This window comes from Thermobia domestica, chromosome 2, assembly GCF_964235325.1.
Source record: "Thermobia domestica chromosome 2, izTheDome1.hap1.1, whole genome shotgun sequence".
In the NCBI taxonomy this organism is placed as follows: Eukaryota; Metazoa; Arthropoda; class Insecta; order Zygentoma; family Lepismatidae; genus Thermobia; species Thermobia domestica.
In genome coordinates this window covers 192,160,591-192,186,831 of record NC_137455.1, presented here as the reverse complement: position 1 = coordinate 192,186,831, position 26,241 = coordinate 192,160,591, and the positions used below count along the sequence as shown (strand labels likewise).

The 26,241-nt window shown below is 35.8% G+C and overlaps 1 protein-coding gene across 4 annotated transcripts in view; it reads left to right on the top strand.

Annotated features, from left to right (window-relative positions):
* Positions 1-26,241, top strand: part of LOC145678331 (non-lysosomal glucosylceramidase) — a 111,412-nt gene that overhangs the window by 36,426 nt on the left and 48,745 nt on the right. For 3 of the 4 annotated variants that reach the window (XM_081748351.1, XM_081748353.1, XM_081748352.1), the window contains exons 11-14: positions 1,141-1,385; positions 3,830-4,088; positions 12,904-13,046; positions 24,485-24,591. In XM_081748351.1, coding sequence (XP_081604477.1) covers positions 1,141-1,385; positions 3,830-4,088; positions 12,904-13,046; positions 24,485-24,591 — 754 coding nt within the window. The remainder of the gene's footprint in view (positions 1-1,140; positions 1,386-3,829; positions 4,089-12,903; positions 13,047-24,484; positions 24,592-26,241) is intronic. The other variant, XM_081748354.1, reaches the window with a different exon arrangement.

Sequence of the window (26,241 nt, the reverse complement as noted above, 5' to 3'; positions counted from 1 at the left end):
CTTTTAACCGATATTCTGTTTTTACCAAATACTTGAAACCTTGCATTCCTTTAAATATAATTTGCAAGGTACGGGGGTAGAAAGTAAGCTGAATGCTGTTTACCCGATGTGGTAGATCTGAGGAGTATCTCGTTCATACGGATTTTCGGTGACCTCCGTAATATAGGATTAGAGTATGCTGTTATTTTTGTAATAATTTTTCTTCCTGTTTAAGAAAATAGATTCATTGATCTTTTTATTAACCATTCTGCTTACTGAGGGGAATGTACTTGTATTTCTTAATTCTCCTCTTTTCTAATTTTGTCTTTCGTCTCACTCCGGTACATTTCTTTCGAAATTAACATGAAGTTATTCTTTTTATCTGACTTAATGTATGATGCTATTTATGATATATGATAAACAGCGTCTAGCTTATTTTCTGCTGGTTAGTTAAAGTGAGTAATTTGTATTGAAAGTACTTGAATCATAATTTAGAAGACTTTGAACAGAAAGATGGTGAGTTGTGTTTATTTTTTATTTATTGTTTAGCGTACTATTAATTTGACTTATTGTATTGTATCGCTTTCTTTAACAAGTCACGCACCTAATTTCTAAAATATTTTGTTAAGTTTTATCTGTGGCTCCAATTAGGCCAGTACATTTGCTACGAGTGACGAAAGTTAACTTCTTGCTTCAAAGTACTAATATTTTTTTTTTTTTTTTTTTTCAATCTGAAAAACACGGAGGGTAAGTTTCCAGAATTCTTTAACTTCAGAAGGTGCTCGGTGCGAGCGGTCCCGAATTCAGTTTCTGATGGGTACACTCGGTCGAAAGAGTGTAAAAACATTTTCAGTTTTCATACCACTTAAGTCTCTAAATTTCAAACTAAAGAGAAAAGCAAATAAAGTAAATGTTACATACAAAAAACATGAAATTAAAATTTCAGAATCTTTAGTAAAAAATATGTAAAGCTAACATTATAGATATCAATTATATTTAAAAATATATATAAATGTGTGATTTTATTTCAAGCTAGATGTGCATTAGGTGAGGTTCCACTGTATTTGAGGGTATTTTTGTAGCAAGTTGGTAGAGAGTCTTTGAGATTTTCGAGTTAAAAATCCTGTAAACAACACAATATATCGACTATTTTAATTACAGATCTGAGTATGGAAGATTTGCGTATTTGGAAGCTCACGAATATCGAATGTACAACACTTACGACGTTCATTTCTATGCCTCGTTTGCCTTGTCTTTGTTGTGGCCCAACTTGCAGCTATGTATTCAATACGATATGTGTGACTACATAGAAGCAGAAGATACTACAAGACGCTCTCATTGGTTCAATGGGAAGATTGCACATAGAAAATCGAAGAACACAGTGCCTCATGATTTTGGTGATCCAGGTTTGTTCTAATATATTATGCTGACTTGTGGATTCCTAACTGTGAATGTAATATATCCTTATATGATCAATTATTCTTTCCTGTTCTAAAAATTCACTTTTTACAAAAGTAACAATCTAAAGCGAATTTAAAGTATTTCATTTAATAATTGATTTATTTATTTAACAGAATTCCAAATACAACCAGTGTGATAGGAAGTTAATTGTACTATAAATGTTAACTATGGTGCTAAAAAGAAGTGTTCGAAGGTAATCGATCAGTGTCTATGTACTGTACGTTAGATGCATTATTACAGTATTCGTGTGGTCTTCAGATGGCCAGTTGCGGGACTCTAACCAGATGTCTTTCGATTGTAAAGTAAGAGCGTTAATTATTTACTTATAACAACTCGATACCTGTACAGAACTATTAAGATTTAGTTACTCGCGTGTGGTTTAAAATCATATATCTTTATCAGCTGGTGGAAATGCATTTTACAGAAATATGTTCTTAAAATATTAGTAACTGGTTCAAATATTACGTTCAAGATATTGAAGTGAGTAGAAGGCTTTCAGATAAAATAATAGTGGCCAGTTCATTTAAGCTTCACGAAAATATTGAAATGTGAACGAGAATAAAGTTGTTCACCGTGGGAATGAACTCGTAACCATGATTGTGAGAGGGATATTTAATTGTAGTGACTAATAACCGTGCTTACAAACTATAATAATTGTGATTGTGTTTATGTTTTCTTTAACTTCTTAATTAGCTTGAAATCGTCTATCGTACATGTATCATATTATCCTGACATATAATGCTGTAGATTGGTAAGGTAACTTAAGTTTTCCCTCCATGATATTCAGGGTTTCCTTAACCTTATCTGCTAATGGGACTCAGGGATATGAAACAAAAGGAGATTTTCCGTTTGTAGCTGCGTAAAAATCTACCATAATGATTAATATTTTTTAAGTACTGAAATTATCAGTATTTTAAGATAACGATGCCGATTAAGAAGCCAACACGTTTTTAAACAATACATAGTTTATAATCAGATTAGGTTGCAACAGTTTATGTGGTAGTAAATAAACTTATTGTTGATAACAGTTGACAGTAGTTTGACAGTTTTTTTTTTTTGGACAGTAGTTTAGTTCAATAAATCAAACATTCCTTTTATTATACATTGTAATCAACACAGACAAACTGAATGTGTTTCTAACGTTCTCCGTGACATAGGTGTGAATAATGTTTCGACAACTAAGTTCTTTCACCGGCTTCTGATCGTGTTTCACGGCAATGTTTCTGTGCAAAGAGGTTTCTCAGTTAATAAAGAGTGTTTGGTTGAAAATTTGACAGAAGAGTCGCTTGCTCAACGAGTATGTACGGAGCTGCAGGGATGATTTCTAACGTTGACATAACTAAAGCAATGATTTTGGGGGTAAGAAATCCGTCATCTAAAAGATATAAAGGATAAGAAGAGCAAAGAGAAGGAAACAGTAAGAGAAAGGCTGCACAAGAATTAAGTTTGTTGGAGATGAAGAAGAGACCTATGCAGCAAACATGAAATTGATTCCTTACACAGAGAAATTACAAATCTAAAAATGAAAATGAGTATGTAAGTGTATGTAAGTGTATCTTGGTCTAATATAGATGTTCTATTAAAAAATGTTTGTTACTGCTTACATTTTAGCTTAATAATGTGTATTTTTCATTACTTAAAAAACTAATGTTTTAAGCAAGTACAAATGTGCAAGTTACCATATGTGTTGTGGTGACTGACTTTTTTTTGCCACGGTAGTGAATATTTGTAGAATATCATAAATCACTGTAATAACATGTAATCTGTCATTTAGTAGTGTTGTATTCACAGAGAAAGTGTTAATTATGACACAACAATAAATAAAGCCATACCCCACCCAGGATTAAAGTTAGTGTATCTAAGAGGTAGCACTGAGATGATAAGATTAGGTAAATTAGATGTGCAGTCTTTATTAATTACAAGTTGCTAAGACAAAACTGTAGAATCTTAAAAAATTAGTAGGGGATTAAAAAAAAGACTAAAATACTGTAGTACTTGGTCAAGAAAATTTGTAAAATCGCCCAGAAAAGCCAAGAAAAGGTTAAGAAATTTGGATCCTCAAAACTTGTAGACACCCTGAATAAGTGGAGGAGAGCGTCGTAAATCTGAGCTTAACAAAAAATTATTTACAAAACGGTATGATTTTTCAGATGCACATCTACAGGGGACGCTGAACTGTACTTTTTCTAGGAATGTTTTATTACTTAAGGCGACCATACCTAATGTGTGCTGTTAAACTTCGGTGATAAACTTTCTTTTTACTTAGAATACCGAAAACAAAGGCACGGGTAAATCACGAATTTTCGAGCTTGCATTTGCCGTAAGTATTCATGCGATTTGTGACATAAGTAGTGTTAGCACTTATTAAGAGAAGATATTTTTATTTCAGATGAAGAGCCATTTATAAACATTAATGCCTACCCAGCACACGACGTTGCAGAATGGAGGGACTTAAACTTGAAGTTTGTGCTTCAGGTGTTTCGTGACTACTACCTTACTAAAGATATCAATTATTTGAACTTTATGTGGCCTAGGTGCAAGTTGGTGATGGAAAAAGCAATGACATGGGATCTTGATAAGGATGGGCTTATTGAAAATGGAGGATCGGCAGATCAGACTTACGACAGTTGGGTGATGAGCGGAACAAGGTACTAAATACTGAACAATTTTATTATAATAATAGGTTATCGTCAATGTGTTTTTGCTTAATTATAGATTTACCTAACATAGTACCATTTGAAAAATAACAATGTTGGGTTGACAATCTTGTTAACTTTGCATTATTACATTATTTGGACTTTGTACAGTCCGCAGCAAAAACCCTGCAACATGAGCATGCAAGTTTATTGTGAAATGACGAAGTCTTTTGCTCGAAAATACGTGTGCAGGGGAGGACGCCGAGGTTTCTTCTGGCGTGATTCTTGCTACTTAGACGTTATGTTGATTCCCTGCGCTGTTAGGCGTAGTTTCACAATAACTTACTTGCTCATGTTGCAGGTTTTTTTCTGCGGACTGTGCCAAACAATGACCACATCCGATATTCGCATAGAACAAAATTTCAGCGTTTTTACTCATTAATTTAAAAGTTACAAGAATGTATTAAGATAAATGGTCCACCTTGTATATATACTGCTCTGATCCATCCTAGAGATTAGCTGTAGAAGAATTCGGCATTGTTCTGAAAATTTTGACATGTATATATATACTGTTCTGGAGTTACGGTTCGGTTCAAGTTTGTAATATTGCTTAAAATTATGTAATTCTGAGAACTTATTGTAACAACACCTACCAAAAGGTATTGTTGTAATGTCATAAAAGCGGAGAAAATAATAATAATAATAATAAAAATGTTCAAAAAGTTCCTACAAAAACGCCATTTTACACAGTATATCAAATTTTACCATTTTTTTCATATCTCCGGATGATTCGAGATATCAAATTGTTGTAAACGACATTATGATCTTTATATCTATTCAAAACCATCCATGTAATTGGATGTAATTCTCATCTAACCACTTTTTCGAAATAAGGTTTTTTGAAGAAAGTCAAATTTTCAGTTTCTTATAACTTTGCTGTCACTTGTTCGAAATACGTCATATGATGACCACAGTATTCGACATTAAGGTACGTTAAATGTGCATTACCTTGTCCGTTCCAGTAGCGTTATTACTATTGTAGAAGCCTCCGAATTTTGGTTGTTTTTCGATGTTTGTGATAATATAGCGTCCTTGTGGTAGTGTAAGTTTAAGTTTTACATGCAGACTTGAAACGTGTAATCTAATAATCTGGTTGTAATCTAAATAATCTGACAAAGTGTCATTTGGTAAAACATAACTTCATGCTGAGTTCGCAACACTGTTAACCTGGGGTATCAGAATTTGTAAAACAATGTGTCCGTGTCGATATTTGCATGATACGAAATTTCAGTGTTAGTATCTATTAATCAGGGTTTCCACTCGTCCTGGAAATCCTGGAAGACCTGGAAATGTCCTTGAATTGATTTTGTCCTGGAAACATCCTAGAAATATCCTTGAAAATGCATTTCTATCCTTAAAATTTACAGAAATACTGAATGTCAGATTTTTCATAATTGTAATGAAGATTTTAATTGATTACAGTTTTTGTTTGCTATACCTATTTTTGTGCTGAATAATAATTTGTCATGATCCTGCATGTGTGGGTGGGCTTTCTTTCAATAGAGTGGTTAGCTGGGAAAACTTCTCTCTTTTTTCATCCACTAGTCTGTCAACCCATTCTTGGACGCTGTCTTCACTAGCATTATCCTCCAATCCTCCAGAAACTGTTCTTTGTACCAGTATCAGTCCTCCATAGATTGGTGTATGATAACATTTCCGATAAAGACCTTACTTCAATCAAGATCACGAAGGAAATGCTGCATCATGCCTTCCATGCAAGACAGCGCTATATGGCAGAGCTGGAGAAAATAAGGACTGTTGAAAGAGAAAGTCAAGTGCAGAACAAGAGGAGAGAGATAAGTGAAAATATCCAACAGCTGCCGAGAAAGAAAAAGAAATTCATGGAAACAAGTGAAGCTTTGGAGACTGAAGCAAACCAGCTTGCATATGAAACAGAGCAGATGTCTTGCTTGACTTTATTGACAAAGTCAAATGCTATCCGTAGAGCAGCTTCGCTAAAGAAGAAGAAATTATGTCTATAGATGAGGAAATCACACAACTCGATACTCAGTTAAAAACTTGTAATATAATTCCTTTTTCCCCTTAATTATGCCTGTCGCACTGTCACGCAATGAAGATGCTATGTACGAAAAATAGATTTTTATTGTTTATAAATTTGTTCGGTGCACAATTAAAATGTCATGTAGAAAGAATGAAAATACATGTGCTGGATGTGGGTGGATTGGGTGGCTATAAGGGGAGTTGGGAGGCCACAATAAAAACAGCACATTACGCTCCGCTTTGTATATTTAATTATTGTGTATTAATACTGTACTTGCATTAATATTCACTGCATAAGCTACTGTACTTTTAATTTCACTGTTGTGAGTTTTGAACCTACAGTTGAATCTTCTTATACCTTCCTGTGTCGAAGTCGTGGATAATTGGTGATTTGTCCTCGAAACGTATTGGAAATGTCCTGGAATTTTTTTGGAAAAGAGAGTGGGAACCCTGACAAGATCATATGAAGATAAATGGTCTATATATATATATATATTCTACATTTTTTGCGAATGTTGAAAGGTATTGGATTCCAAACTGCATAAAGGAACGTAATTTTTGGTGCAGTTTCAGTTCTCACTAACTTACTTCTGTTTATTATTATTATTATTATTATTATTATTATTATTATTATTATTATTATTATTATTATTATTATTATTGTATATTTCACACAAATACAAACCAGTTATACTATTGTACATGGCTTACATATGATACCTCTGATATTTGTACATTTGTTACATATGCATATATAGGATTAAATGTATTGAGGCAGTTACTTTAGAACTGTAGTAAAAACAATTTTTACAAAAATATTGATGTGAAAATTAACATTTGAACTGAACCCTGTCTATCAATATCAGTACGTAGTGTGGCTACACCTAGCTTTTCGCAGTGCTTCACCTTTCGTGGATGGTCGGTAGAATTGTCAGGCCAACATAGTTTCCATATGTTCGTGTTAGGAAACCTACTACCTGTGCGGGTGACAGGTCGCATTTGCATCTTGAAAGATAAAGTAATCAAGATTATTTCGTAAAAGATAATCCAGTACAGTCAGTACAAGTTCCCAATTCAAGATTGGCAAATTATTCTTAAGCATTAACATTGTTGGTACAAATTTTAATTCTGCCAATACTTCACTTTTTGCAAAAAAGTACACCCTGCCACAAAACTTGGAGTGGCATCCCAGAAATTCTGGAATGCTCCAGTTTTCTTCTTTCCGCTCCACAGTTTCATTGTGTTATTTTTCATTAACTTAAAACGCTTGTCTTAAAACTATAACTTGTTTTCAATTTTCCCTTCACCAGGAACCGTAACATCATGCAAAATTCGCTTCTAGCTTTTTTTCTTCTTTTTTTTGTGTATGTGTGTGTGTGAGAAAGAGATTTTCAGTTAATCTGGGTTTTTACATTTAACTTTTTAGTAACACTGTTTCGTCAATCACAACACACAGTGACATGGTTAAGGATAGCACCTACCTCATGCTGGAGCTCAGCTGCAATTTGGCGTGAACTTATTTCTCTGCTCCTCAGTGGCGTATTCTTTATTTTAAAATTCATTCGAGAATATGACTTTTTCTTTCGACCACATTTACTTCTGAGGTTCGATATTCTGTTTTTTTTTCTTTTTTTTCCTGAGGCATCGACTAATTGTAGACTGGTTTTCATGAACTTTTCACGTAATCCTTGCTTACGTGGAGAAATGACACTTTTTTGTACCCATTTTCATTATATAACAATAATAAACTCACGGTGAATAGTGGGACCGCGGTGGCTTAGTGGTGGAGCATTCACCTCTGGTGCCTGGTGTCCTTGGTTCGACACCGTGTGGGTAGGTTTTCTCAGGATTCTCCCGTTTCCTCCCACTTTTTCATTCCACCATTTCATTCATTTCTCATCATCACTGTCTCTAGCCTACACGGCATAACCGTGGGACGTAAAACTGAAAGATTTCGTTTTCATTTTATTTAATTTTTATCATCTGACATATTTCAAACAACTAGAAACAAAAATATAAAGAATTGAAAATTTGACTTTGTTGAAAGAACTTTATTTCAAAAAAGTATTTAGATAAATATCACATTTAATTATGTACATGGTTTCCGATAGACATATTGTAATTATGTTTACAACAATTTAATATTTCAAATCATTCGAGAGAGACTTAAAAAATGTAAAATTTGATACATTGCGTAAAGTGGCGTATTTGAGGGAACTGTTTAAAAAAATGATTCACTTAGCTTTTATGACGTTACATCAATACTTTTTAGTAAGTGGTAGGTATAATTACAGTAAGTTCCTGGAATTACATAATTGTAAGCAGTGTTGCAAACTTTAAATTTTTTAATGTCTCCAGAATGATTTAAGATATATTGCAGTAAACGGTATTGTGATCTGAACACCTATTGAAAAACATCTTATGCAATTAACAAGATACTTATTTATGCAGTTGTCCGAAATGAAGGCTCCAAAAAAATTAAATTTTTAATCCTTTGTAGCTTTGTTCGCATTCATTCGCTATCCGTCACATCATGATCATAGTACTGAACACTAAAGTATTTTGTATGTGCAGTGGCCCGTCCATCTCACTTGCGTTATTACTGGTGAAAGGTCACCGAACTTTGAATGTTTGTGATACTGTAGCGTTTTTAGTTTGCAATACTGAATATTGAATGTAGTATTGTAAGTTTTCGTTTAACATGTTGATTTGAAATCTGACATAGTGCCATTTGAAAAAGTTATGTTTGGTTGGCAACACTTAACTTTATGGTATCAAATATGTCAAATAATGGTGGAGTGGTGTCAAAAAATGTTCCGCTGCCGATATTTGCATGGTATAAAGTTTCAGAGATTTTTGTTCATTACTTAGAGGTTAGAAGGGCGTATCAAGGTAAATGGTCCACCTTGTATGTAAATTAAGGTAAACTTATCACAATATTTTGTTCATTACAAAATTCTAGTGGTAACTAGCATAGCTTCTGGGGGCTGCGCTTGCTCCCTGCTGGTTCCGCCTATGACACTTAACCGTTACCAAGTTATGACTGTTTCTTTGTTGTGTCTCCTACGAAAGAAGTTAGTCGTACTGCAAGGACCGTACATTGTTACAGGACGTATTTAATTTATTCCCCATTTCGATCTATAGTCAGTTACATTCTGAATTCGTACTCACGGAAATCTTGAGGAAAAGTCGGCTGTAATGTTGGGATATGTGTCCACAATTCGTTTTTTGAGATGCTGAATTTCCCTAATTTTCACCGGATACACAACAGACTTCACATATATTGTAGTTCAGAAATGAAATCAGGAGATCGGGAAAGAGGAAATCGAGCGGGCAATTTTACAGCACCTCGCCGACCAATCCACGTATTAGGATACTCCTGATACTCACGGACAGATCGAGTAGGGCGCCATTGCGCTGGAAAAACAGAAAATGGGCCATCCTCTGTCAGCAGTGATGACAAGATGTTTTCTAACATGCGCCGATAACCCATCGCTGTTAGAATTCCGTCGATGAAGAATGGACTGAAAACGTGAGTCTCCGACACGCTACATTACACCATCACCTTGCCGGGATCATATGCGGAATCGTCAAATTAATGCCGATTACTATCCGAATTTTACCGCACGTTCTGTTTGTTAACCTTTCCCGACATATAAAAGTTTACCTCATTAAACAATACGTCAGAGGCGACTGTGGTGTTTTGTCGTAGCTGCTCTGTGGTCCATTGAGCAAACACCAAAGGACAATCTAGATCATCTTCTGTAAGGTGTTGAAGTAGTTGCAGCTTATAAGGGTGCTACTTTTTCACTTACATGCGCATGATTGAATGCGACTAACACCACTACGAATGCGACTAACACCACTACGTGTGCTTCTCTTCGAACCTTTACTGAATGATGCCAACACTGACACAGTTCTTTCCTCGTATGTTGCCGTGCGTGATCTACCAGTAGGGGTGTTTCATATTCCGGAATACTTTGGAATGAAAATATTCATTCCGGAATCGGAATTAAAAATCTGTTCATCCCGGAATTCTGGATTCTCGGAATTATGGAATTTCTGAATTACAAAAATTTAAAATTTCGGAATTACGAAAATTCAAAATTTCTGAATCTCGGAATTACGGAATCTCCAAACTTTAGCCCGATACCTTCTTTTACTCTCACCAGCAGAACACTCCAGAGCAAAATTCTTTTTCTTTCTTTCTCTGTAACACACGTATTTATATATTTTAAAATTTTCATCTTCAATAAAGATAGGCACAAAGAAAGAGGGAGAGTACAAATCTTTTTATTCAATTTATTGATATAAGGTAAAGATTTTTTAAAAAAAAAAATTAACGGTACTCGCCCATGAGCACCAAAATTCTGAGTAGGCTGTTCCAGTTTCCGAAATATAAATCATTTCAGAATCGAAATTAATACGTTAGTCGCTCAGGAATCTCAAAACTTTCTCTCGGCAAGAGATGCCGTGGACAACGGAGTAAGTCCCATCACCGGCATCTAATTTTTTGTGCATGAACGTATCTTTTGTTATGCTTATCGAATGGACTAGGTTTGATTCGGATATGCGGATGACACGTTCATGGTCGTTCCTTGTCAGAACTTCATCTGAAATTTCGGAAGGTTAGAATTACGGAATCTTGGAACTTCGTAATTTCGAAATTACGGAATTCCGAAAATGTCTGAATTATAAACATTCCGAATTCTGAAATTGAAATCGCAATTCCGAACACCAATATCTACCAGTCTTGGGTCAATCTGCCACAGATCCCGTTTCTGGGAATTTCTTCAGCAGTTCGATCACAATATCAATATTCATAGGAGTCCTTTTCGAATGACGATTATTAAAATCATCTGAAATCACCCTGGTGTTTCGTTCTTCAGAGACTAGCATGATCTCAATGCACTCTGCATGAGTCAAGATAATCTTCTGCTAGTAAGTCACCTGCAACAATATAAACAAAGAAATAGTCACAACTTTGAATAGTTAGTACTAGAGCAAAAATAATAATGCTATTCAATTTCTACAAAAATTTGATAGTAAAATGACATATCACATACTATGGTTTCCATTTAAGACAATTGCGTAAAATTCAAGATGGCGGACGTCGTTATGATGTGTCCTCAAACATTTTCCTCCCAACCCTGTTCTTCACCTACATTGTTACTTTGGTTTTGTTTTGCATCGTTCGCCACTTACTAGTGTGTTTTCACACTGTTGAACCGCCCTGTATTTTGCCGGGACAAGAAAATCTGTCTGTATCATGAAGGTGTCCGTTAACTGAGGCTTCACTATATATATAAAATTGGTGTAGACTATTACTTAAAGTAATAGTTTACATAAAGATAAAGATGTAATAACGAGTTATTATAGTATTGATGTTAGACGTTTTCTCGACACGGAGGCTTAATGTAGTATCCAAACCACAAGTACCATAATCGGAAATCAAATGCGGGACCACGCGCATAAAGACACTCGCGTTAACCACTTGAGCACGAAGGCGTCCACAGTACTGTAGTTAGTAATCTTATGCTACGAAGTGTCAACTGAAGATTCACTTTCGGATGTACGTGAGTAACAACCGACAACATTGCTAGAGGGCTAGTCCTTTGCAGGGAAAAGTAATGAAGAACTAGTTGATTTCCTGGTTTCATATCTTACTTCTAGTGTAGTAATTGTGGTTTGTAGTTGTAATTGAAATGTGCAAGAAAAAAGTGATCTTCTCCATGTTATTTATAATGGCGATCCACTACTTAGAAGCAAACACATCAGGTATATATTATGAATTCTAGCAATGAAAAGTCACTTATTTTTAATATTTCATAATAAAATGGCCATCTTTCAGATTAAATTCGGAATACTTTAGTGATTTCTGTTAATTTAGTACAATAGAATTCGAAAATGTAATAAAAAGAAAAAAATAGTGGTGCTGATACTTACAGGAAGCAAGTTTGTAGCTAAGATATATATATATATATATATATATATATATATATATATATATATATATATATATATATATTTGTATTATGAAATAGCATAAAAGAAAAAAGTTACTTATTAAGAGATTATTGAGTATTTATTTGTGTTCTGATTGTTGATTTGGTAGTAAATGTAAATGGTCGTGTATACAACTTTTTGGGAAACTGCTACTAGTAGTTGTAATTCATTGTTTGAGAGGAATAACTACAAAAAGCATTGGAAATTGTCCGGTTAGTGTAAATAGCAGTTGTACTTAGTACTGAATTTGATTTTTTTTTTTTATCAGAAAGTACTCATGATATATCAGTAAACATAAAAGATCGTAAACAATATGCAATACGACACAGAAGAATAAGACGAGGACCTTTTGAGTTTATTGATTAAAGTATATTTTAAATGAATGGTATATTTTAAATTAATACATAATTTTATTTATTTATTGTTAGCCGTAGAAACTTGGGAAAATAGAGAATATAAATTCACAAAAGTGGTTTAATGTGACAAGTGAATGTTTAGGTCATATATGCGAACTGATCATGGTTGTATGCATTTGGTTAGTCCTACGGATTCAAACTTTAAGGAATTCTAAAAACTCCTGTTTCAAACTGTAAAATCTGTTCTATGTATGTATTTTAGTAAAAATGAAATGTTTTAATATCTAATGATCTACGTGAAATATACCGTTATCAAATTTAATCTAAGAATGACTTGAAAAGAAATTGACTATATTTGGTGAGAATTCGATTAAACTGTGCTATGTTTTATTTCTTTTTACAAGTGCATATTGCGGGAGCTTGTGGTTAGCAGCTTTGCATTGTATGATTCAGATGGCAAAACTTAAAGAGGAGTTCAGTGAAGTGGAAAAATATTCCGATATTTTGACAAGGGGAAGACAAGCATTTGAAGAAAAGTTGTGGAATGGTTGGTCCTTTTCACTTTTATTGTGATTTTTTCTTTATAATAAAGTGGTGTGAGTTTAAAAAATAAAATATAGTAAACACTTTGTGTAATATGAAATTCCGAATTTTCAGGTAGAAATGAAAATCATTTTTCACATTGAAACAAATAATTTATTCGTCAAAATAGGTCAAATTTACTATCTAATTAGATCAAATTTTGCCAACGAGATAAGAATGAGGAAGGGGAAGGAGAGAGAGAGAGAGAGAGAGAGAGAGAGAGAGAGAGAGGAGAGAGAGAGTTTGTAAAAGTTATTTCAACTTCTTTCACATTGCAACATGATTTGTTCTCTCGTAATCCTGAAGTTATAAAACAAGCGACAATTTGTCATCGTAAGTCCACTGATTGCAAAAGATGCAAATTTTCCTGCTTTCACAAAATATCGAGAGTTCAGGATTGAAAAAGAAAAGACTCATTAGAATTTATTAGTGTCCTATTGACCAGATAACGTTTACAAAGATCCGTAACTTACTGCCCCATCCATCACTTCAGTTATCGTGTATAATATAGTTACTATCATAGGTTACATCTATACTGTAAAAAATTGTAGGTCACATTTACTGCCGATTACCGTCAATTCTGGCTACCAACTGCTTATTTTAAAATTTACAGTAAAATTTATGGTTATAGGCCATAAAAATGCTATGTATATGCCCCATTACCATAACTTTAACACTAATATCGTAAATTTTCGTATAATCGGTTGGCTGCCAGAATTAACGGTAATCATTAGTAAATGTGACCGTAATTTTTAGAGTATACCCTCGAAGAGAGTGTTTTATTGTTTCTCAAGTGGAGCTTTCCAAAATGTCTTAAGAGATCTCTCATGACTCTATATTTAGCATATACCCCTTCGGCACGGGAGACCTGGGTTCGATTCCTGGTAAGAGCTAATATACAGGGTGTTTCAAAACACCGACAACGTTTGGGTGGTGATTCCAGACACCAAGATAAGACAAAGTATAGACCAACCTGGGTGCACAAATGTTTTTTTCCGGAGTGATAAACTGAAAAAAAAAAAAAAAAGGTTCATAGCTCCAAAACTATGAGACCTACCGCAGTCGGGTCAAGACTTCACTTAGGAACTGATATGTGCGCTATCCAAAAATAAATCTTTCAGAATCTTAAGGTAATCACACAACAATTTTTATAGAGGAAGTTTAGCTGCCGGCATATAATCTGAAGTACTCACTAGGTCCCATAGTATTGGAGCTATGGATCTTTAAAGTTCATTTTTTCATGTTTTCGACAGCCTATAACTCCGAAAGGAAGCATTTGTGCACCCAAGTTGGTCTTTATTTTTTGTTTTATCTTGGTGTCAGGAATCACCTCCTAAACGTTGTCGGTGTTGTTTTGAAACCCCCTGTATATTTCGGATTTCACATTAGTTGTAGATCGGCCACCGTATCTAGCCTCGGTGCTGAAAAGGAATATTAAATTGCAGATCAACCAAGCAACCGAAGGCTTTTTTGTAGAGTGCTCAATTCCTGAGGAAAATAACTGAGTATTTCTGAATCCAGCATTTTAGCCCCATGAGCTTTTCTTTTCTAGTATGTAATTCATTACCAAAAACTGTGAAAGCGTTTCTTATGCGTCCCAAAATCGTATGCGGAACACCATCCTGCTTGCTGAACTTACGTGAACTGTACCGTTGAATGCTATCACTCATCCAAATTTATATCGGGAACATACATACCCTATTTTTGATGATAGGTATTTTAACTTGGAAAAACGTATGCGCTGTGTTACGTACAAAAATTCGCTGAAGTTGTGCGCCCATAATAATAATAATAATAATAATAATAATAATAATATAAATTGTCACGGTCGATCGTCTTCGGGTTTCGAAATTTGGATTCTGGTACCAACTTACATCGAATCCACACTCTGGGGTCCACTGCACAGAACTTTATATATATATATGGCTGTCTTACGTGTATTCCCCTATGCCAAATCGCTGAAGTTTTTCGCCCTTAAAAAAATGACACGGTCGATTGTCTTGAGGTTTCGAAATTTGGATTCTGCGTACCAAAATACATCTAATCCGTACCCTGGGGTCTGGTACACAGAACGTTTATTTTTTGTGTGTGGCTGTGTAATCTTTATTATTTTTTAAAAATGCTTTTCTTCCTTTCTAAATTTCAACTTCACTATACACACTCCTTCATTCCAACTTCGTATCTCATTATTATTTTATAGGTATAAGGCTATTACGTCGCTCTTTTTTCTCTTTCACTACAACCACCATTTCAACAGATTTCTTACCAATTATTTTCCGCGGCCTTACCCCTCCTAGTGATTTCTTCGTCCTCGTGTCTTGATTCACTTTGACCTGGCCACAATTTTTCTTTCAAAACATTCAATATATCTAACAATGACACACCACCGTGTTCTTTTTTCTGTAAGTGTTTCTTCTTTCTTCATTTCTCTCTCTATCCATTGACGAACCATAAAATGCAGAAAGCTTGGTAATCTACTATTTAATGCCTTCAGTTTATTTTTGTAATATTTTTTTCTTGTACCAGCTTTGTGTATTATATACTATAATTTAATAATAAACTAATCACTGAGCAAAGCAAACCGATTTTTATTATAAAACCAATATTGTGTAACAGTTTTTCCAACCGAACACTTTTGTTTTATCAGACACTATAATCTACATGATAAAGCAGATTAAATACTACAAACTTATAATGCTTATCTGTTTTGGTTTGTTTGTGTACATTGTAAAGTGATTTAGCTATCAGCTACCAGTCAGGTTAACAGGAAGATATTAAACTGTTTCGTAGTATTTATTCCTTTGTTAATTATCATGTCGATCATAGTGTCTGATGAAACCAAAGTGTTAGCAAGACTGTTACACGGTATTAGTTTTATAATAAAAATCGGTTTGCTTTGCCCAACCATTAGTTTCTTATTAAATTATAGTTTATTTTTGTTATAACTGTCGCATAAGTACATAAAACTTTCCGATCTGCAGATTCTTCAGTGAGGAGTTTGGAAGAAACCAGTTTCAACCTCTGCTTAGAGGCGGTTCACGGGTTGCTTTTTTTTTTTTTTTTTTTCTCGCGACTATTTACATATATTTTAACCGATTAATGAAAAAAATAGGAAATGAACAATTCTTTTTATGGATATATATTGCGGCTATGTTCACGCATAATTTCGGCGTAAATGTTGTTGAACAGTGCCGTTTAAGGATTCTTGATGAAATTTTGCACGTTGGTAAAGGCCATTAATTGAAATGGTGGTATGCTAAAATGTGCCTATAGCCATTTTTATATTGAATGCTTTGCTAGTGAGCTTGCTCAGCTCAGTTTTGTATTTCAAATGCTATTACCTAACTATATGTTTGATACAATACAATAAAATAATAGAATGTAAAATAATTAATTCAACTTGATCTAATATTGATAGAATTGTGCCTCACAATCAACCCACTCACCAGGTCTTCAATGTATTCGCAGTATATATTGAAATCGTTTTCGGTTTTAAACGTTTGCTCAAATTTCCTATTGGTACTGCAGAATGGTAACATTTCCACGGAGTAGCTATAATTCCACTGTTGTAACCGCAATATCCAAAATTTTGTATTAGTTTTAGGGAAATCTCTGGTCCGATAATAAGTCCTTTGTCATGAGGCATAGGCCGAATTGCGAGGACGTATGAGAGTACACAAGTTTTGGTTTCCTCGTGATAGTTATTTCTTTTTTAATATGAGAAAGCACACAGAGATAAAACAGTCAGTAGTGCCGATTGCTAAGCCCCCTTTAAACAATGGGTTCTGCAGATGGCATACAACGTTGTTTTCCATTAATCCACGCTTTGAGTTTTGACAATTCGAAAAGCTAAATTAAATAATTTGTGTTAATTGTGAAAGTTTCGAGAGCATCGTTGGTTTATTGTCCACTAGGCTTTATGAGAAATCTTCACCAAATTTGAAGTGCTCTTAGGGTCACCGAAGAGCAAGTATTTACATCGAGATTTTTGTTTTGATTGATTGCATTTTTGAAGAAATTGTGGTTGAAAAACTGTCACATAAAGATTCTTAACTCAGCTTTCCGTCTCTTTTTCGAATAAAGTAAGGAATATTAAAAAGAAAAAGAAATAAGCCAAGTAATCTCTACAAAATTCCAGAGATGTAGGTGCACTATTTATGGAATCATGTCGTCTGCATACTATAAAAGGTGCTGAAGCAATATTTAGTTCATTTAATAGCGTTTTGTAAATATGAAATGTCCTACTTTTCATAATTGTCATATTGTTTATTATTAATTAAGTTAATTAAAGAAAAAGAAAGTAGTAAAGAGTCTGGAGAATCTTAACTTTGTATTTAATATGTTGTAATCTTTATTGTTGCGACCATCGGCGCAAATCTGTCCTCAACATTGGGGGGGACGGGTAAGACCGTTCCCATAATATATATATATATAAGCGATGTTCAAAACATTTATGAAGTTGAAAAACAATGCTGTGAATGATCAGGGAAGCAGAATTGTCTTCAGTGGCGTATTTATGGGGCTATCGGACTGGGCTCAAGCTCCCCCCGAAATAAATTTGTTAGTTTTTCGCATTCCACGCACAACAATAATCCTTTTTACCATTTCTAAGAATGTCATTGACTTTACATTTTCTTATGCTCTTTGTTCAGAAATAATACTGTATTTATCAAATTTCATTCCATGTAAGAACTGCGTCCTTTTGTTGTTTGTTTCGTCCTTTTTACTTTTCTGTTTCTCTTTCTTTCATTTTGCTTATCATACTTTATCGACCGTTGTCAGTTATGATTCAAGTCGGCTGTCATCAGTAACACCAAAACTAAGAGGAGTAGATAAGCGAAACTGGTGTTTCACACCAACTTGCGCGGATATCAACATGACAGGACTTTGGTTGTCATAACAAAGGAAAAAATTAAATCGATTAGTTATTTTTAGAAGAAGGGAATGTTTGAATTAAAGAAAATTAAAACGGGGGAATAACTAGCCCGCGAAATGAAGAAGGCCAAGAGGATGTTTCCTTTTTCTTGTATGACTAGAATAAAAGGTTAGATTCACTCCTAATTTTTTGTATCATATCATATAGGATTTATCGGTCTGCAATTCTTGCCATTATAACTTCAATTTATGCATAAATTAAAATATAAATTATTTAATTCTCAAATTCAGCTGGGCAATTGCCCACTTCCTTCCTTGTGTTGGGCATAGTCCCTCGAAACAAAATCCTAAATACGCCATTCGTTGTCTTCAATATTGGATGGTGGGCAGATTTGAGGCTTATTCTAGAGAAAGGAGATGAAACTCATATCACGGTAGATGAATATGATTTTTGAGGTGAACCTGTTGTAGAGTATATTATATATTAGGCGATGTAGATGAAGTAGTAGTACATATCACTATTACAAATCACTGCCGTGAACACATTCTAAAATCTGAATACATACATATTTACAATTGGTATGTTTCTAATTAGGCATCCACAAAGATCCACGTTAAAATTGTTTTATAATAATATAAATAATGACTTCCCCAAAACTATGAAGAAAGAATATCAATTATGTATGACGCAACAATACTCGTATTTGAGCAAAATGTTGATAATCTCAATAACATTACAGGAATCGTTACAGAAAATGACGCATGTCATATACTCTTTAGTTAACAGATGTAACCTTAAGATTATGGAGAAAAATATTCCAGGAATTCAATTCTTTTCTTTGCATACGAAGCATCTTCTCTCAAAAGAAAAATTGGGACAGGCGGAAATACGTAGGAACAAACCATGGTTCGAATTAGCAGAGAAGAGAAAACAGGCAAAATTACGTTGGCTACAAAATCCAAATGAAATAACTACACAAAATTTTATAGACGTCAAGTAGAAAACTTCCAAAACTTTAAGAACAAAGAAACGCGATTTTTTGAAAGCTAAAATTAAGGTACTTAAAGATAATAGTAAAAATAAAAACATTCGGGACATGTATAAAGGGATCAACGAATGTAAGAAAGGCTATCAACCTCGTGCTTGTATTAAAGAAAGCTGATGGAATAGTTCTCAGTGATACAGATAGCATTTTAAATAGATGGAAGGATTTCTTTGACGATTTGCTTAACACGTAGCCACAAAATAAAGTGCGTGGAGAAAGGGAGATACACACCGCAGGACCGTATATTCCAGAACCCAACGGAATAGAAGTAGAAACCGCTATAAAAAAATTAAAGGAACACAAATCTCCGGGTGTAAACGAAATTCCGGCTCAGTTAATTTTAGCTGGAGGCGAAAAATTGTAGAACAAGATACACAAACTCATCCTCCTTATCTATAACAAGGAAGAATTGCCACAAGAGTGGAAAGAACTAATCATTGTTCCAATTCACAAGAAAGGCGACAAAACTAACTGTAATAATTATCGAGGCATCTCTCTTCTGTCAACATCCTATAAAATCCTTTCAAACATTCTATTAGCAAGATTGATCCCATACGTAGATGAAATTATTGGAGATTATCAGTGCGGATTTAGACGAAATCGATCAACTATCGACCAAATATTTACCATTCGCCAAGTGCTCGAAAAGAAATGTGAATACAGTAGCCCGGTTCATCAACTATTTATTGATTTTAAATAGGCTTACAACTCGGTTAGGGGAGAAATATTGTACAACGTTCTTACAGAATTTGGAATACCGAAAAAGCTAATTAGATTAATTAAGGCATGTTTAAATGAATCCCAAAGTAAAGTTCGGGTAGGAGAATTTTTGTCCACGAGCTTTCACATCGAGAATGACCTGAAACAAGGAGATGCGTTGTCACATTATTATTCAACTTTGCCCTGGAATACGCTATAAGGAAAATCAAAGATAGCAACCAGTGTCTAGAGTTGAACGGTTTTCACCAGGTTATGCGTACGCTGATGATGTAAATTTAATACGGGATGATATGAGAATAATAGAAAGAAATGCAGAGAAAACTAAATACATGGAAGTGCGTCGGGACCGTAGCACGGCAAATTACGAATGCGTTAAAATATTAAATAATACTTTTGATAAAGTGGATACTTTCAAAGATCTAGGATCAATATTAACAGACGAAATTCATATTCACGAAGAAGTTAAATATCGACTAAAAACAGGGAATTCGTGTTACTATTCAGTTCAAAATCTCTTGTCGTCGCGAATTCTGTCGAGGAATTTGAAACTTAAAATATATAAAACGATAATCATGCCTGTTGTTCTGTGTGGATTCGAAACATGGTAGCTTACTCTGAGGGAAGAACATAGACTGTGAGAACAAAATCCTCAGACGAATATTCGGATCCAAGAAGAACGGGAATGGCGAAAACTTTATAACGAGGAACTATATAAATTATACGGCTTACCAAACATTGTTAGGGTCATCAAGTCTAGAAGGCTTAGGTGGGCAGGACATATAGCCAGGATGGAAGAAAGTATGAATGCTTTCAAAGTGTTAGCGGTAAGACCAATCGGAAAACGACCATTAGGAAGACCTAGGCGCAGATGGGAAGACAATATTAAGATGGATCTCGCAAAAATAAGAATGCAAAGTAGAAACTGGATCCAGTTGGCTAAGGATATAATTCTATGGAGAGCTTTTGTGAACGCAGCATTGAAGCTTCGGGTTCAATAGGCCATGGAATTAGCTTACGAAGTAGTAGATGCCTAGCCTGATACTACAAATAGATGAAATGCGCATTTACTGAAAAGATGGGTTCTACTGACATTGGGTAGTCTATATACAAGGTCTGTATGATAAGTAATGAGACTCGCCGCGCCGCGGCGCGCGTGTCGCTGGAGCGGGTTTGTCGGTGATGGAGGATGTAGGGGGGGGTCCGAGCAAAGCAACGCACCGCGCGTCAGTTGGCTCCGAGCCTTAGTGGAGCGCGGACAAGCCTTGGACAAAGCCCTTGTGAACATTCTTGTCACGGCGGAAAATCAACAAACATGGAGGGTTCCATCGAACAGCGTTATGCGATCAAATTTTGCGTTCGCCTGGGGAAAACGGCTACTCAGACGCTTTCTCTCATCACGGAGGCCTACAAAGAGGAAGCCCTATCCAAAGCCCAGGTGTTTCGTTGGCACAGTGCGTTCCGGAACGGCCGGGAAAGCGTTGAGGATCTGGAGAGGGCTGGACGCCCGACAACAGTGACTACGGACGAAACTGTGGCAAAAGTGAGGGATCTCCTGAACTCAGACCGTCGATTATCGTTGAGATTGATTGCTGATGAACTCGATATGAACCACACAACAGTGCACAAGATTGTGACGGAACAATTGGGAATGAGAAAAATCTGTGCGAAACTGGTGCCGCGAGTGTTGACTGACGAACAAAAGCAACGACGTGTTGATTGTTGTCAGGAACTGTTGAACCTCATGAACAGTGACCCTAACTTTGAAGATGACGTCATAACAGGTGACGAGTCGTGGGTGTTCCAGTACGACCCTGAAACGAAACGTCAAAGCGCGGAGTGGCACACTCCTGCGTCCCCGCGCCCCAAGAAGGCCAGAATGTCGAAGTCAAAGGTGAAAACAATGTTGATTGTTTTTTTGACAATGTGGGGGTGGTCCACAAGGAGTTTGTACCCCAAGGACAAGCCGTCAACGCCGCCTTCTACAAACAAGTCCTTGAGAGACTGCACAGGAGCGTCAAGCGGAAAAGACCGGCGATCGCTAGCCGGTGGAAGTTGCATCACGACAATGCCCCTGCCCACACCGCCTTCTTAGTGACCTCCTTTTTGACCCGGATTGGGGTGGAAGTCCTTCCACAACCACCCTACAGCCCAGATGTGAACCCGGCCGACTTCTTCCTCTTCCCGAAGCTGAAGCCACGCTTGAAAGGAACCCGTTTTGCAGACGTCACAGCCATCCAAGCAGCCGTGACCACATTTCTAAAGGACATGCCGGCTGCTGACTTCCAGGGGGCGTTTGCAGCGTGGAAACATCGATTGCAGAAGTGCATCGACGCAAGAGGACAGTACTTCGAAAGCTTTTAAGTCCCTGTACAGATCAGATCAATAAAACAATGTTTCCAGACCTGGTCTCATTACTTATCATACAAACCCTGTACTCTTCGTGTGCTAGGGCCTAGGGGAGAGGAGGAGTTAAGATTTCACATCAGGTTGCGTCACACACAGTCGCACACCTTCATTTTCATTAAAAGTGGATAAACCAAGATAAACTAATTTCATCTCACTTTCCTTTGTGGCAGTCGGACACAAATCATCACACTTATTTCAAAAAGCACTTTTTCATTCAGATTATTGGGGGGGGACAGTCCCCCCCGTTCCCCCCGGGATTTGCGCCAGTGGTTGCGACTATTAATTCAACATGGTGTCACAAGAGAACACTACTGAAGGGGATCTGTTTCCGCTGTAGTATGACTTAATTACAAACTATATGGTTTAATCATCTTGGTCTGTTGATAAAGATCAAAACCAATTTCGAACTGTTACGCATTATTATTGCGTTAATATTTGGTTAATATAAAATTAAATGGATAGTATTTTCATAAAAGTATTAAAGCCTGTATATTCAACGAATCAAACACTCAGACCTCTCGTTTCCTTAAATCGAATGCACCGTCAAATACTCAGAAGGTCGGAGAACTCATAAAACTGTTTTTTGGCCCACAACGAAGCATAACACCAAGGCCTATTAATTTCCTTCATCACTTATATATAACCAATTCCAAACTATTATATTTAGAGCTGTGATAGTGTAGTCGGTTAGGGTAAGGCATCTAAGGTGTGATGTTATCTACTAAGCACGCAGCAGATATGGGGATTGTAATGAATAAAAGAGAAATAGAGACAGAGAAATCACTATCGGTATCGGATTATAATTCGAACGAAAAAAGGAAGCGACCTCTCCGATCAAAAATTATCGTATGCTCTTCTCAAACACAGAAGCATGAAGTGGAGGAGACGGCTTGCTATACACATGATTGTGATGGCAGTGGTTAATGCGGTACTTATGCACAACATAGTGGAACCACAAAAAATATATGTTTCGCATTTTATTCGTACGTTATGCTCACAATCGATGGAACCAAAAGTGAAACAGCAACGCAAGACACTGGCAGCAGAGTGAAAATTGGGCGGCTGCTTGAACGACGCTTTGCAGAAAAGGTACCGTCATCAAACCCCAGAGGCTGACATAACGAAGATGATTAGTATGTATTGCAAAAGGGAAAGCAAAAGGACACAGTGTAAAAAAAGACAGCAGGTATTATTGTTCAGATTGCAATGTTGGTCTTTGCGTTCTGGAATGTTTCCGTTTATTTCACATAAAAAGCAGATATGATTTGTAACTACAGGGATCTAGGAAATATGGACAGGTTGTGACAAGTACTTTTGGTACACCCTGTTTTTTCTTTGGTGCAAAAATAGCGTATACTATTCTTCAATGTAACATACAATACTCTACTGTTCGTGACATGCATTCTTTATGTACAAATAATGCTATTGCTTTCAGTTTGTATATTTATAACATTTATATTAAGGTCTATAATTTTCTTTTTTGAACTCAAAAAATAGTTTCTTTCAAAAATATCGCAAATATGCCGATATCAAATATATCGAAACAAAACTATGCTAATTATTCAACGAAGAACCATACTTTATTATTTTAACAAAAATTTCACGTATTATTTCATTTATTGCTACTGTATGTTAATTTGAAAAGCGCCAAAACCCTGCCGCATGTGGCAAACAACCTCCGCTCCCAGTGTTAAAACCGATTTATTTGACTAAGCAGAGACTTTATCGTTCCGTCGAATGTACCATCAGCAGCGTAGGAACTTTCGAAATGAGATTGTGTGCCCATAACAGATTACAAAGCGGATGCCTATTTCATTCATAATCCTTTTTGTTGTAATATTTGGTTTTGGATACTACTTTTCAGATTAAAATATTAAAGTAGTATATTCCACGGAGCGAGCATCCAAATCCGTCGTTCCGTCGCATGCACCGTCACTAGCTTAAAAGGTGAAAAAAAATCGTGGAACGGAATTGTGCGTCTACAACGGAGCATAAAGTTATATTACATCCTGTATGTAAATAATTATTTTTATTTGTCGACGTATCGAGAATCGACTGTGTGCTTAAGGATTCTTGACATGGGGTACGTCAGGTGGATTAACAGTAGGAAATTTGCATTTGCGTATTTTGCGTGCGCGTTATTCGTGAGGTCGCTTAGTTTAATTTTGCATTTCAAATGCCAAAAATACCTAGTATTGTATAAGTGAATTGCTTAGAATGTAAAAGTCAGTCTTACTGTGTAAAACAGTAGCCCACGTAAGGCAGTTATTTAGAATTATAAAATCGAGAAATTTATTATAAAGTCTAAACTTATTGTACTTTTATGTATTATAATTAAATAGAAAATATTTTTTAGGATCATATTACAATTTTGATAGTTCTACGTCGTGCCATTCCAAATCAATTATGTCTGATCAACTGTGTGGACATTGGTACTTGAAAGCTAGTGGAGTTTCAGAAAAGGTGAGAAGTACTTTTGAAATTTATTTAAAGATAACTTTTATTCAAATAATTTGATTCTCAATTTTAAAAATGAAATTAAAAATGTTAGTTTTATTATTTGTAATCTTAACTGATTAAGAAGAAGAGCCACGTTAAGGAGGAAAAGCGAAAAACGAAAGCATATACGACGCGATTGCTTGGCAAATAAAAGATAATATAAAATCTCCTTTTTATGTGTGTAAGGTAAGCGCGTATGGAGCGTTGAATATTATTATTAATGCATTTCTTGTTGCAAGAACGTCTTAACAATATCATCTCTCGAAGCATCAAGGGGACTATAGTTGCCGAGTGTCACTGGCATTAGAGCAGCGAATATGAGAGAAATATAATCGTGGTAAGTCGCACTACGATTGTATTTGCCTAAATTTTAGTTAACATTACAAAGTAGAAGATCGAGTCATTTCAAAGATATACCCATCAAGATGTTTTGGGGGGACTCAATATTTCACCAAAGTGTGTGGAGGAAGTGGGGCTTCCTTTGAGAAAATGTTGCTTTTATTTATTTATTTTTTAGTGATGTTCTCAGTACAAGTACAAGGGGATGCCGATAATTGTTGCCTCCAAGGTTATTATAAAAAAGAAACTACTAATCTCAGAGCCAAGGATGTATTATCAAATGAAAGCTTACACAATTCTCTACAAGATTATATACTCATTTTTCCATATAGTCGCCATTTACTGCAATACATTTGCACCAACGATAAACAAACCGTTTGCATCACAGGTGTAGTGTGTGCCTTTCAAATGTTCCTTCAGTTTTGGAAACAAAAAGATCACTAGGGGCAAGATTAAAACTGTAAGGTGGGTGGGGTAGCACAGTGAACTACATGGTCCCAAGAGCAGCTGTAGTTATGTGGCTTGTATGTGGCGCCTTGCATTGTCATGGTGTAGGAGGACATCTACTCCCTGTCGAACCCTGTTGACACGTGCCCTTAAACTTCTCAGGCACATACGACATACGACTCAGTTGCCACATACGACTCAGAGTTTACACTTTTCCTGTTGTGCAAGAATTCACAATGAACAACCTCGGCTATTCCAGAACACTGTCAGGATCACCTTTCCTGCTGATGGCACTGTGTTGGCTTTTTTGAGTCTCGGAGAACCAATGTGGTGAAATTCCATGGTTCGTCTTTTGTTTTCAGGGTTAAAATGATGGACGTGTGACTCATCACCTGTGAAAATTCGCTTCAGAAATGCATGACCTTCAGCCTCATACCGCTGCAAAAGTTCTTAACAATTGTATAACCTTTTCTGTTTCATTTCTTCTGTCAAAAAATGAGGCACCCAACGGGCACACACCTTGCGGTACCCTAAACATTGAATAATGTGTGACACCCTTTCACGTGAGATGCCAAGGGTATTGGACAAGGGAATCCTGCTGTGTGATTCTTCGATTCTGACGAATCAGTTCATTAGCAGGTTGTTTGTGGTGATCTGTCATACTCACTGGTCTTCCTGTATGGGGTTCATCGTGCAGTGATGAGGTGCGCGGATCTGCTTCCTTGGCCTCTCGGGCCCAACGCCTCACTGTACCCACTTCAACACATGCTGTACCATATACTTGCATCATTCAGTGATGAATGTCAATAGGTGAAACACCCTCTGCTG